The following is a 15,476-nucleotide window of genomic DNA, read 5'->3' as shown; positions in this document are numbered from 1 at the left end:
GATGGCCTCCTCTCTCTCTGGAACAGATTTCGTCTACAATCCTGGCTGCTGCTGTAAGTGTCCACTCTCCTCAAACATCTGCTGAAGGTCTCCAAGGGTTCTGCTTCTATGGCACATGTCGACCTTTTCACAGATGGTCTAAGCAGTGTGGTCAAATATAATGGTCTGATAACAATGTTCACTGTCAGCTCTGGGCTGTCACAGCTTTTTTTAAACCTGTCTTTTCTGAGTTTTCAGGCCTGGCTTTAGCAATAATCCCTCTCTTAAGACATGCTGTATAGGTAGGAAGTGTTATAAACCGCATTCATCAAGCACCCACTTGAGGCTGGCTGCAGAAACACCGGAAACCACACAGACACCAATTCAAAAAGGACGATCTTTGCAGCAGAAATAAACATACTTACAGCCTGGTACAAAAAACGGCATGGCTCTGCGTAGCTCATTTCTCTATCACACACACTGTACGGGGGTGAATTTTTTTATAACGTGACGGTTCAGAAGATATTAAGATTATGGTATTTTGCCCAAATAAGGACATGACTTACTTGACTGACAGGAACACATAGCTGTTGGCTAGGAGGCTCAAACCCCCACGTCTTTACGTCACACTAAGGCTCTTTTTTGAAATGGCATGCTACATACTACATACTAATGTACTGTAGTAGGCAGTAGGTACTGCCTACTGCGTTTGAATTTAGTATGTAGTATGACTGTTCACTGAGATGTCACTGAATATCCGGTTTTGGAAAGCAGAAGTAAACAACGGCCTAGCTGATAGCGTAACTGCTTCTTTAGCATCCACTTATGATTTAAAAAGTTAGGAAGTGATTCATATGGAATTTGATAATTTTCACAGCACCTAAAAACTGAAACAGAACGACACCCGGGGAATTTTGGCATAGTGCAGATTTTGCTGTTTTTCACATACTGCTAACTACATACCGAATGTTGGCCAAATAGTACGTACTGCTAGTATAGTAGGCGGTTTCAAAAAAAGCCTAAGTCTGGTTGAGTTCAGCATTACCAATATGGCTCCCGCCGACGATTGGCTTCAAATCAGCGCCCAGGAACAGATAGGTGACGTCACGGATACTACGTCCATTATTCATACAGTCTATTGGTATGTCACACTCAACCCTACAGACATAAAGTTGTGAAACGCTTTGAAAATATAAAAAAAACATATTCCATAAAATAAGTCTCATCACCAAAATCAATCATCCAATGCAGCTCCCAACAGTATGTGGCTGAAACTTACAGTATCTTAAACAGAATGATTACTGTGCCTGAAATAAAGCTAGCCTCTTTTTAATCTCCTGTCTCCAGGATCCCAGACCCTCTGCCTAGAGGATGTGGCATTTGATCACAGAAATAGCCCCGTGCCCTGTGGTGCACTCCCCTGTGAGGCATTACACCGGATGATATCCTGCCAGAAAAAAGGCTGTGCCATAGCAGTGTAGTATAAAAAAAAGATTTGTGTGTGTGTGTGTGTGTGTGTGTGTGTGTGTGTGTGTGAGAGAAATAATATTTTCTTTGGCTTCATTTTTTGTGTTGTGATATTGATGGTCAGAGCAGGCTTTTTATTTAAAGTGTCCACACAACACTGCTGACGTGGAATTATTGCCCTGCAGTTATGCAAACAGTCGAGTAGCAGTTTACATCCTATATGACTCATCATCTTTTAATATCAGATATTTGCATACAACTTTATTTAACGCATTATAGAAATGTAATGGACCTTTGACAAGGAATGGGAGTCACCAGGTCACTCAAAATATTATATAATACGCAATATCAACAATATCACGATACAGCGATACTGCAATAATAACTAAATTGCATGATAGTCAAATAATGGTACATGACAATATCTGAAAACAGAAAACAAAATGTCCCTTATAAGGCCAGGAGAAGGATTAACCTGTTTGTTCACTGGACTAGGGTTTAAATTTACTGTACTGTAGAACAACTGAAAAATTATTGTTGAAATATACACCTGTCAAGCACTAACAACACATTTAACTGCTAGACTGGCATATCCAACTTGAATATGAAAATCTGTTCACATTCTATGTGTTCTCTTTAAAACATAAACCTGATCTTGTGATTACCTGCAGGGTGAACCTCTAACAGCTGCAGTCGTCTCCCAATAACTACAGCCAGGTCTTCTTCAGTCAGTTTCCATTCCTCCTCCGGAGGAAGGAAAACTTCTGCCAAATAAGCACCTGTCTGGGTCTATTCCATCACGCTGGTAAATAGGATGGAGGAATGAATTTCCCAGTTATTGTTAATAAAATAGGCAGCACTGGTCACGTAGGACTCTGCGGTGCATGGTGTCTACCCATTGCAATTGAGTGAAAGTCTCTCTGCAGACCTGAGTCCAGTCTTCCTCTGGTTCTGAAAGTAGCTAGTGCATCTTTTAAGTTGTTTTCATTGCTGATGATATTCTGCAGTCTTTTGCTGCTATTTTGTTGCTGACAACTTCTTCTTCACTTGTTCATGTCATTAGCGCCACCACAAAGAGTTATGAAACGGTGACGCAGCAAGTCAAATTGGCATGGTGGTCTAGTAAGTCCTAACTCTTTTGAAGTGCCTTATTTTTTAAATTGCAATAATGATATTGATGATGTTTAACACCAGCACTGCTGTGTCCCGTTAATCAGCTGTTCTCATCTTTCATTACACTACATGGAAGTTACTATGTGACTTGGCACATTCACAAATAACTACTGTATCCATCTGAATTGCACTGTTCTTCATACTGTGTATGTTTGTTTTTAAATAACCTGGTGCAATTTTTATCATGCAATAACTTACCTTATCTATTTATCAGATAGAAGTGTACATAGTGTGTATATATCTGTAATAGTTGCCATATTTAATTTAATTTAATTTTATTTTATTATTACTTTATTTTACTTTATTTTATTTCATTTTACCCTTGTCATTGCTATTATTACTGTTATTATATTTTTTAACTATGTTAGTACATTGTTGTATTCCCCTGTCCCGTGTTGTAAGCTGCTGTAACAAAAGAAATTTCCCCCAACGGGGGACAAATAAAGTATATCTTATATTCAGGGATCACTACCCCTCACAAATCAGGATGGTGATTCAATGTTGTAACAATATTATGTAGATTTAAAGCTGCTCAACACATATACTACCAGTCAAAAGTTTGGAAACACCTTCTCATTCATGGGTTTGTATTTGTTTTAACTATTGTAAACACTGTAGATTAATACTGAAGACATCAAAACTATGAAAGAACATATATGGAATTATTTAATGAACAAAAAAGTGTTAAACAAAGCAGACTGTTTTATATATTAGATTCTATAAAGTAGCCCCCTTTTCCCTTCATGACAGCTTTGCACACTCTTGGTATTCTCTCAGTCCGCTTCATGAAGTGGTCTCCTGGAATGGTTTCTAATTAACATGAGCCTTATCAAGAGTTCATTTGTAGAATGACTTGTGTGTTTGAGACCATCAGTTGTGTTGTTCAGAGGTAGGGTTAGTACACAATGGATAGCCCTATTTGACTACTGTTGTAATCCAGATTATGGCAAAACCAGATTATTTCATAGTTTTGATGTCTTCAGTATTAATCTACAATGTTGAAAATAATTAGAATAAATGAAACCCATTGAATGAGAAGGTGTGTCCAAACTTTTGACTGGTAGTGTACCAGACAAACTTTTCATATTATTGATTTTGTCATCTGCATGATTTCCTCCGTTTCTTCTCTGGTTTCTATTTTTCCCGGTCTTTTTAAGAAGTTTTTAACTTTTCTGAATGTTCTTACCAGAGGATGTTGAGCACAGTGCAGGTTGTCAGACCCGCGAGCACAGCTCTTCGAAACCACAGGATCTGGGCATAAAGAAAATACAGTACAAGATGATGAAGAACCAACTGAGAATTCAGTAAAAAGAAGCCACAGTATTTATCATCCCATAGCTGCCCCCTCCATCAATATCTGGTCATTTGTGCTCCTCTAACAATGCTGAAGAGAACCCTGATTCCAGTGTCCATGACTCACTTGCTTTTAGCCAACACACTCAGTGATTCTGACCTTGTCCTTGTACAACTAATGCAAAATACATGTGTTTAATGCAAAAGATCCATCTTCAGAGACACTTTGGAGACAATGACCTCAAAACACACAAATCATGTCAGGGATTATGATACATTTTTAGTGGAGGCAGATGAAGGTGGTAATTTATATGTAGCTGAGTTTGTTCTTCTGACAAAGACACTGAGAAACTGTTGCACTGAGTGCATTTACATTCTCCTGTTTAAATTCACATTTAAAGCTGAAGTTGGTAGTCAGATTTAGATACACTTTTTGTCATACTGGTTAAAATGATCTTTATGTCCCAATGGTAATCAATACATAATGTGCTCTTAAAAAAGAGTGAAAAAATAATCTACAGCCTGGGAAAACACCAACCAATCCCTGCCATCAGGAGCCAAATTATGAAACCAATCAAATCCCATCCTGCCGTTCTGCCCGCCTCCTGCACGTACATTTCATGTTTGTTTGTGTTTTTAACTTTCACTATGATAATGTTTTGGTGTTTTCTTTCCGCTGAGTGAGACATGAGTTGACGTAGTGCAAAACACAAACGATGTGCTGAGGACCGGTTTTGCATCAGTCACGTTCATACAGTCGTGAATCAGCGGCGCTTGTGCATGTGAGCAAGGGCGTTGTTTTGGAGGAGCTCCAGGGGGAGGGGTTAGATGCAGTCCTGAGGACATGCTACAAATTCCTGCTAGTTTTCTGTGACTACCAACCCCAGCTTTAAATGTTTGAATAAAAGTTAATTCAAAAAGAAAAAAGAGAAATATCGTAGAAAAATGTTTGAATTTGTCACATGTGGCAGAGTAACATCAATCAATGTGACACCATTTTAAAAGAAAATGTGAAAAAAAAGCTATCTTGTGTTGTTTGATGTATTTTAATTTATTTTACTTTATGTCTGATGTGTGGGGCACAATATTTTGCATCCATGTATGCAAATGCATGTACTTGGAACATGTGAAGGACATTTCATTCTCATCTTCCCTCATGGAAAACATCTGGTCTATGATGGGCGTTGAGAAGTCTTTGACCTCTGAAATCAACACAACCTATTGTTGAGGATGTCATCATGGATTTTATTGTAGAGGTGAGATTGATGTATTTTTCAATTATGTCCCCCTCTTCTTTTTCCATGTTGTATTGTAAACCTGCTAAAAAATGAGGGCCAACGACCCTTTGACACATCCAACTTTTTATATCCCATTTCTCGATGGAGTCCCTCCAAAAAAATAAAAAATATATAAAAATAGGGACCAGGCGAGGAGCTGCTGCTTCACAGCACTTCCAACTTGACCAATAAAAAATGACCCAGACAGAAGGCAGGGTCACTCTTTATTAGCTCAGTACAACCACAGGACAGTCTGTCACAGTGAGACAGTTGGCAAAAGGTCACCACAGCCTCTCAGCTTTTCAATGTTCCCCACGTTACACTCCTCTCTACCTCAGTGAGCTAATGCAGAAGAACAGCATAGTGCCTGTTAAGCCGTTTCTGAGTGTTTGTGTAATGTTTACGTATCCACAGGAAGTGTGAGATACAGAAAAGAGGTATATGTACCTGCGTTCTGTTGTGTGAGATCTGCGAGAAGAGCAGAGGCATCACATTTACGATCCCTCCTGTTGACCAGACAAGCAGAAGAGAAAGTCAGTCAGACATTTTTACTTCACAGTTCATTCTTAATCTTAATAACCATTCATTTCTTCACTTGTACAAATAAAATGACATTAGAAAATCTTCAAATGATAAAACCTGAATCAATCTTATTTGAAAAAAAGAAAAACATTTGAGAAAATTACAGGAAAGAGATTTATTCAACATAGAACGGACAAAGGTGAATTAACTGAGATAATGGGGAATCAGAGATGCATGCCTCATTCAGAGATCATTGAATCCAAAGTCTTAGTGGATATTTCTTTTTTACCTCCCCATTCGTCTGTCTTCTATTTTTTACACTCTCATCCTATTTTACATTCTCTCCTAGTTATCATTTTATCTTGTTTTAAATATTAATGGTGCCTTTGAATGATTTTTAAACATCTTCTCATGTGTTTCTTCTGCTCTTTCATGATGTTTTAATGTCTTGTGTGAAGGGCTTTCAATTGACGTTTCTGATAAAATTATAATGAACTTCATATTACTCTCATATTCACAATCTGTTCAAAGAGTGATACTATTTTGCCTGCTATACTCTTCATCCTCAACAAGGTGCCGGTCAATACAAGCTGCAGTGAATGCTGTGTTTGAAGAGATATACAACCCTGTCAAGGATTCAGTCCAATAAAAGTAGAGGACCCAACTGCAGACTGCTAAAAACACATTTATTCACAAAAAGTTCAAACAACAAAAACAAAAACTTACGTTGAAACAAATGTCAGACTAAACAATCCAAAAATCCTCAAGGAGAAACTCCCAATCTCAATGTCTACCCTCACACACTCACTGACTTTGAGGCGCGTTCCCACTAAATCAGTGAGGGCTTAGGGCTGTCCCACTGTCAAATCATCGAGTGTGTGAGGGATCTCTCTCTGACTTGTTGAGCCCTTTATGCCCCCTTTCCGTAAGTGGGCATTTTTGCAGACTTAGGCTGTTTCCGAAATCGCCTACTATACTAGCAGTACGTACTGATATGTCCAAAATTCAGTATGTAGTAAGTAGTATGTGAACAAGAGCAAAATCTGCAGTAAGCCAAAACTCCCCGGATGTCTACTGATTCGGAAAAATATCTCAGTATGCATCAGACCAGTCTGCCTTGCGTACTGTTTCCCATAATGCACAGCGCTCGTTCTGCTTTTGCTTTTTCCTCATTTTTTAACGGGAGGAAATCCGTTTTTGGGTGCTGTGAAAGTTATCAAATTACATATAAACTACTTCCTAACTTTTTAAATCATAAATGGATGCTAAATAAGCATTTTATTTATCGGCTTCGCCGTTGTTAACTTCCGCTTTCCGAAACTGGAAATCCAGCGAAGTCTGGCTCAGCATGCTGCATGACAGATCGAACAGAACAGTCATACTACATACTAAATTCAAACGCAGTATGTAGTAGGCAATACCTACTGCCTACTACATTAGTAAGTAGTATGTAGCAGGCCGTTTCGTAAGGGAATTACCCAGAGTTCATAGCATTGTGAAGTTGACAAACAGGATTCCCAGGGTAAGCCCGCAAGCATCGAAGGGCAAACGAACGCTGTAACATGAATGATTGAATGTAACATGATTTTAAAAAGGGTGACAGTAAAAAAGAAGCATGAGTGTTGCAATGAAATGTACAGGTAAAAAAGTTTGCCTGTAAGTATAAATATAGAAAATAGCCTTAATCTATCTATCTATCTATCTAAAAATTGTGCAATAAAAATGTCTAATATCGCTAAGGTGAGCTGGTGACATCAGGCAGGCCACGTGAGAAGTCTCAAAGTTCTGTCTCATTCCAGTTCATCGGTTTTGAGCCCTTACAGCCTCCTGTCCTCAATCACTTTACAGCTGACGTCAATTAAGTCAAGAAGGGCTCAGGGTTCAGGGAGGACAATGAGATTAGGCCATAATGAAGCAACAAAAAGAGGAGGAAACAGGACAACTGAATACAGACAGGTTAATCAGACACAGGTGAAACTAATGAGGGTAATCAAACTGGAGGGAAACACACAAGAGCAGGAAGTCAAACTGAACCAGACACACTGGGAGCAAAGAGTACGAAATGAAACAGGAAACAGGAGAAGCATGTTACATTACAACAAATAACAAATGACTGACAGGAAGTAAAACAATACATGGAACACAATATGAGGACTACAAAATAAAACATTAAATGACATCAACAATAGAAAACCAGGATAATGAAAATCTTAATCTGACAATCTATCTAAGGACTGGATTGCTTGTGACATTGTCCCTGATGTCCCATACTACCCCACAATAAACCCAAAGGGGACACACTTAAAAACCTATGTTCTACATAACACCTGTTGACTGGATGGGTAACTCCCATAGACTGCATAAATAATGGACGTAGTATTCGTGACCTCCCCCATCTGTTTCTGAAGTGCTGTTTTGAAGCCATACTGGAAATGTTGAACTCAATCTAACTGCTGTCGAGTGAGTGTGAGATAAAGAGGCGGGGTTTGGGCCGCCTAGCCAACAACTACAGTGTTCCCGCCTGTCAATCAAGTCAGCTGTGCCTCTCATAATGGGAAAATCCTAATCTTAAAATCTTCAAAAATGCTGCGTTAGAAAATAATTCACCCCCCGTACACTGTGTGCCATTTGAGGAATGATCTATCCAGACTACACACGTCTTTTGTACCAGGCTGTAAACATGTTTATTTCTGCTGTAAAGATCGGCTTCTTTGAACTTGTGTGTATGTGGTTTCCGATACTTACAGAGCAAGCATCAAGCAGACACTTGTGAAACTGCAGTTTTTAACACTTCCGAATTGGCTTCAATTCTTGCGGCCGGAGGTTGCCTCTTGTTAGCTCCCATGACCCCTCAATAATCACTTTTTGGTATAAAGACCTGGTGCCCCGATCCATGACTAGGATGAATTCCAAATTGATCCTTATGGATCTGAGGTTTCAGCTTCCTCTTCAGCACCTTTGCATAAGCTTTCCCAGAAAAGCCAAGCAGAATGAATTTCTGAATTTAGTCAAACTAAAACCCAGCCAGTATTTTCTTATGGATAGGTGCTTTTAAGCCACTTTGCTGTCAACTTTCTAGAATTTTCCAAATCTGGATTTGAAACTAATTTCAGGTGGCTGAGGCACTGGGGGAAAATCCAACATGAGCCTTCAGAATATCTGGCCAAACATGAGAAAGGATAGTACTGGAAGGGGCACGGCTGGAAAAAAATACTCAGGTGGCCAGAAGGCTGAGAAATGAAGACACAAAGAGAGACAGCGTAATATTTTACAAAGCCGATTCTCACCCAGAGCCACTGTGCCCATTAGGAAAGGTTTCCCCATCTCACTGAAGTCACTGCTGCTCTGAAGGCCGACCTCTGACCCCACTGCAAATGTCACAGCCACCTGGGATACACACACACAAACACAGAGACAATTTATATCAACACAAGAAAAAGATTTGTGTCCAAGTCCAAATGATAGTGTTTATAATGACAGGGAGATTACTCGAGCAGACAGGTAATTAATCCCTCTACAGCAGAAAAGCACAAGACGTTTTCTGCAAAGAAACCTTTACTTTGACATTCTACAATAAACCTGAATGTCAAAGTTGAGCCATTTTCATATCGAGGGTCCACAGCAACACATCCCCACCACCACTATGCCTTTGTTCTTTAATAATGATAGGCCACAGCATAATATCGGTGTCCCAGAGTGTGATCCCACATGGCATTCCTCCATCACATGCACAGATGATTTCTACAATCCTGGACCACACTTTTGAGCCCAGAGTACAAGACTATTGAAGCCACACATTTGAGCCTGTGGGTCGGGGGGGATGAGTAATATTTAACTCAACATCCATGTTTTTGTTCTTCAAGGAAATAATTGATTGTGCAATAAAATATTTCACACTAGATAAAGTTCTACTTACAAATAAATCTGTTTGAATTATATTACTTTGGATGGTTGTCTGCTTATAACAAAACAAATATTTATGCTTGGATATGATACCTTTCCATTAAATTACCCTCAATTCCCAGTTAATTCCCTTAAATTTCCATGGAAAGTTTCCATTTTGTAATATTTCAGAAATTCCCCAGCTTAACTTCCCATTGAAATTTACCCCCTGCAACCCTAGTCAGGAACCTGGGTGTCATTTTTGACAATAGTTTTAGATTTGACAAACAGATCAGGGGCCCGTTTAAGAAATCAGGTTTAGTGAAAATCCCAAGTTAGTAATCCCTGAAATGAGGGAAACTCCGGTTTTTCGGTTTCTCAAAGCCAGTTCAGCTTAACACTGACTCAGTTACCCGGGCAACATACTCCATGAAGCAAACCTGCTCGCTGGCAGGTTTACTTCACCTAACCCTGAGTTACCCCTGCTCATAGATTGAAGCCTGCAGACTGAAAGCAGTCGTATTGGGGCGCGGCACAGATTAATAAAAACAATGCACCCACTTCTGCATTGCTAACTAGGCCAACTATGTATATATGTGATAGAAGTGAAGTGACAGGTCAACATATTAGCGTAGCAGAGCGATATGTGACAGACAGCAACGTAGATCGGGCCCCCTCCTCTCTGTGTTAGACACTGCAGGACAGCCACGCTCATCAAGCAGCTGAAGCAGGGATTTACATCTGTGACCACGGCTCTACCTGCTTCAAATTGTAACTCTGTATTTTTAAGTCAAAGATGTGTAGGATCGGTGACTGTAGCTGTGACTTGAGGCCATAGTTAAGCTACTTCAATGAAAAACATTTCATTTCCGACAAAAAGGTATCACAATAAAAGTCCCCTCATGTTACGTAGTCCAAAAAACTTTACTTTGGAATGGCTATAACAGGAAGCAGCATGTTGTCAGGTGTAGTACCTTTACACTTTGAATAAAGTACCTGTAGATGTCTAAATTATATGAACAGGGGAGGAGGAGAGGAAAGGAAAGTCAGATAATACAGATTTAGTAAAGAGCAACAAAGTCCTGAGTTCTGAACAAAAAGAGGATTATAAAAACATCTGTCTGTGGTCTCAGGCTCAGACATGAGTTGAATGTTGCATTGCAGACTTGTTTGATAGGGGTCATAGTCAGAGGTGGGTAGAGTAAACCGAAACAGTACTCAAGTAAAAGTACTGTTACTTTCTAATGATGTTACTCAAGTAGAAGTAAGAATACTCATAGAAATAAGTACTTGAGTAAGAGTAAATAAGTACCAAAAAAAAACCTACTCAAGTAGTGAGTAACTTGTGAGTAGTATCATATATAAAATTGTACTGTATTGGAAATGCTAATAACAATGTGAAGTGCACACTGCCTTTAATAAAGTGACATAAATAGGAAAATGCCAAAATGAATGCTGTTAGGCATGGTTTACTTTCAAACATTAAAGAAAGAGAAGCTGCACTGTGCTCAAACTAATGTACCCGCTTTCATTTTTTAAAACAAGCTGAAACTTCAAACTGTCTGAGATGTCATCAGAACTCCAGAACATTAATACTCCAACACTACAATAAAAAATATATCTATGCCTTCCAAACTTTCTTTTTTAACCTTTAACTTATTTTCAGTACATCTTACTTAAAAACATAACTTGAAAATACTAAAACAACTTGGAAGTGTTTAAAAAGGTCATGAACTCAGTCCTGAAGAATCTCTCTGAGGTGACTGTTGAGCTTCAGAAGGAGCTGTTTTTATCAGCATGCTACCTTACTGCTCTTATAAGTTACTGTAGATTACTTTCCAACATTTCTAACATGCTTTTAAGATTTAATATTAACCAGTATGATCCTTAGCTTACTTAACTGATAACTCACCATGACATGTTTTTAAGATTTAACATTAACCAGTATGATCATTAGCTTACCTAACTGATTACTCACCATGACATGTTTTTAAGATTGAATTGTTCTATAAGCTCAAGATTTGCACCGTATAGACAAAGTAAGCAGCGCATAATGTGACTGTTTCTCCTCGTCATTTAGAAGTTATGAGAGAGTCCGGATGTTGGGTACAGGGTAAACATGTTCCTCCAAAGGGGACGCAGGTATGACGCAGCCTCTCTCCCCAGCTGTAGGTGGAGGAGGGGGCGGAGCTACTTCTCCTTTCATTCAGTGTTGAGGCTACTTATAGCTCTGGATCAGAAGGAGCTGCGTGAGAGATCGGCTGAGTATAAAACAATATAAAATGAAGAAAAAAAGGAACGGTAAAAGTAGCGACTGGACAGCCCAATGTAACGAAGTAAAAGTAGATATTTTTTAACACAAATGTACTTGAGTAGGAGTAAAAAGTACTCTGCAAAACAAATACTCTCAGAAGTACAATTTTTTGAAAAAACTACTCAAGAGTAAATGTAACTCGTTACTACCCACCTCTGGTCATAGTGAGTAACATATTTTTCCCTTATCATATTGTAATACTGCAAAATATCATTACCTCAAAAATCAATTATATAAAATAGGGAAATAATTATTTAATAATTTTTTTTTTTTAAAAGTGTTTAACTAATTAATGAAGGAATCAATAAATCAATGAATACATAAATAGGTAGTATAGTATGTATGTATAAATGGCAAATAGTATGTGTATAATAATAATAATACTTCATAGAATTCATATAGCGCTTTTCTTAGTACTCAAAGACGCTTTACATAAGATGAAAAATAAAAAATAAATAAATAAAAATAAATAAATAAATAAAACAAAACAGGGACACAGGTGGGGCAGGGGTAGAGGTCATGTGTGGTATGCTTTTTGGAACAGGTAGGTCTTGAGTTGGTTCTTAAATGAGAGGAGAGAGTCAGAGTTGCGAATGTGTGGAGGGAGAGAGTTCCAGAGAGTGGGGGCAGCGATGGCAAAGGCTCTGTCCCCCAAGGTGCGGTGCTTGGACTTGGTGATAGGGGACAAGAGGTTGGCATCTGATGATCTGAGGTGGCGAGATAGGGTGTGGCGTTTGAGGAGGTCGGTCAGGTATGAGGGGGCGAGGTTATTGAGGGCTTTGTAGGTGATGAGCATATGTATGTATGTACCGGTACGGTTTTGGGGGGCATGGAAATGCCCGCAGAAAAGGTTTGTGAACCACTGAATTAGTGAAACACTCAGGACGGAACTTTTTTTTTTTCACCCATTGACTCGGTCAATGTGTGAAAATTTTCTGCCACCTGAGCTCTGGCTCTTTTGCTGCTGCCACAGTATTACTTTTTTTCCGGCGATATGTTCGTTTTCTGCATATGCAGTCATTAATATATCCAACTCCACCTGGGAGAAGAAGGAGGATCGAGGTTTTTTTTTCACTTGTTGCCATGGTGAATCATGTTATCTGTGTTCCATTGAGGAGGGCTTTTCATATCCTCATGCACAAGCTTCACTCGGGGTTACCTTCACTCAGAGTTGACTGAAATAATTGTTATCACGTGTTCTGAAACCAATCACTCTGAGTTTGACAGCTCAGGGTTCCTCAACCTAGAGTTCAGGTTTTAACTCTGTGTTTGTTAAACTTGCTTCCTGAAACGGGCCCCAGCTCTGTTGTAAAGACAAACTTGTTCCAGTTGAGACTTCTGGGCAAAGTAATGCTTATCTCCCTCCTAATGAGTTTGAGAAGGTGATACACATGTTCATCACTTCCTCACTTACAGCAGGTTCAAAGTGCAGCTGCACGCCTGCTGACTGGGAAGAGATGATGAGATCACATCACCCCTGTAGGGGCTTCTCTTCACTGGCTTCCAGTCAGCTTCAGGATCAAGTTCAGAACTGTGATGTTGGTTTTTAAGTGTTAACATGGGTTGGCACCACCATTCCTGAGTGAGTGTTTGCACCAGCATGCTCCAGACAGAGCACTCAGGTCAACGCACCAGGTGCTTTTAGATGTGCCAAGTTCCAGACTGAGAACTAAAGGTGACAGAGCTTTTGCGATGGCTAAATATCAGGACTGCACTGACCATTGGGAGTTTTAAATCTTGGATAAAAACAAACCTCTTTGTGTTGGCTTCTAATACCTGCTCAGCGAGACATCCCAACATTTTATTTTGCTTTTTTTTTATTGGAGCTTTTTGTGTCATCTATTTATTTCATTTATATCTATTCTTTTGAACTAGTGTTTGTTTTTATTGATTGTATTTTTCAGATTGTACAACACTTTGGTTGACAGTAGTTGTTCTAAAATGTGCTATATAAAAAAAGTTTACTTGACTAGAAAGTTTGACTTAATTAAGCAGCCAGCCAAGAAAAAAGAGATTCCTTCTTGTAAATAAATATGTCTCTAAAAAAGACAAAAGAAAAGATGGTTTGAAAGACTTCAGACTTACAAAAAAAAAATTTTTGTCAAAACATTTTCTAAAAATTCATGCACTTCTTCACATTTCTTCACCTCGAATAGCTATGATTTAATGAATGAAGCATTAAGACCTCAGTCAATACTTTTATATTTTGTCTTTTGCAATCACTGCTCTAAGATAGAGAGTCCTCGGTTGCTCTTTCAAGGCCAGACACAAAGTAAAGTACCCTTCCCAGACTGACTGGAATCTGAATCACTTAAACTCACATACATTATCCTTTTATTCTCACATTTTCATAGCAAGTACCACCTTAGACACTTTGGTAAATAAGACATTGAAGGTCTTTTATTTCTGAGCAACACTTGATGAATTTCTTTCTGGTGTTTGGTATCCAAAAACTTTTTTTTGTTGAGAGTTTCTAGTTTTATTTTCAATCTGTGGACTGCAGTTACCTGACAGAAAAACAACTTTGAGAAGTTCACAATGGAAACTTTGCTAAAACCACTCAACAAGACAGAGGAGTACGTATGTGCAGCATTTAAGGAGGCACTCAAGTTGTGTGTCTGTGCCCAGAAAAAATAAAGTGTAACCTTCGTGTTTCATTGCAACAAAAAACACTTTGTGGTCTTTACCAATTGGACAAACAGAGATGTGAAAAGCAAAGAAATAAGGACTGCTGCTGCAAACCATTTCCCAGCCATAGGTAGGAAATGGAGGTTGAAGAAGGAAAAGATGAGAGAGGAGGTTGGTGAAAAAGAAGACAGTTGAGTGCAGAAGTGAAAGATGAAAGAAAGGAGTGGAGTCAAGAGTTGAGACAGTTGGGATGGAGACACAAAATATACAAAAGGACAAAACTGAGGAAGAAGAAGAAGAAGCAAAGTAGAAGAGAGGAGGGTGTTGCTGAGGACAAGATTATTGGTTCCAGAGACTTCAACGTTAAAGTCCTGTTAACCAGCTGATGCTTTTCAGATGCACATAAACCTCTGAAAGGGCTTTTTAGAAATCAATAAGAAATGCTCTTATTATCTAACAATTGACAGGTTAAATTAGAGCTTTACGTGAAGAATGGGCCACACTCTACTCTAACTGCTCACCACATACCAACACACACAAACACACACACACACACACACACACACACACACACACACACACACACACACACACACACACACACACGCACCATAAACCTAACTGCATTATCCTCTTCCAAATGATTTGAGTACCCTGCACCAGCCTGCAATAACCCCCTGCTGTCATGGGAGCCAGCAGCATTAAAGGTTCAATGACAACTTTATTAGAGGTGAGGGTCTGGAGTCTTAACCAATTATAAAGCCTGAATAAATGTCACGCTAATTATTTCCAGAAAGCCGTGAAATTGTAGTCGATTCTCCGTGAATAATCTACCTTCAAACACAATTCCACAGCTTGGTGCATGAGATTCATTTAAAAGTGGGTGTATGTGTGTTTGTGTGTGTGTTCACCCACGTCTCTGTGTGTGGTGGACGTAATGG

General features: G+C 39.0%; 1 protein-coding gene across 1 annotated transcript in view; it reads right to left on the bottom strand.

Annotated features, from left to right (window-relative positions):
- Positions 1-15,476, bottom strand: part of si:ch211-51h4.2 — a 99,682-nt gene that overhangs the window by 32,307 nt on the left and 51,899 nt on the right. The window contains exons 9-11 of the mRNA XM_034702909.1: positions 8,999-9,098; positions 5,637-5,695; positions 3,806-3,870 (exon numbers count right to left, since the gene is read on the bottom strand). Coding sequence (XP_034558800.1) covers positions 3,806-3,870; positions 5,637-5,695; positions 8,999-9,098 — 224 coding nt within the window. The remainder of the gene's footprint in view (positions 1-3,805; positions 3,871-5,636; positions 5,696-8,998; positions 9,099-15,476) is intronic.

Source organism: Notolabrus celidotus, chromosome 2 (genome assembly GCF_009762535.1).
Source record: "Notolabrus celidotus isolate fNotCel1 chromosome 2, fNotCel1.pri, whole genome shotgun sequence".
Classification (NCBI taxonomy): domain Eukaryota; kingdom Metazoa; phylum Chordata; class Actinopteri; order Labriformes; family Labridae; genus Notolabrus; species Notolabrus celidotus.
This window is presented reverse-complemented; position numbering and strand designations above follow the sequence as displayed.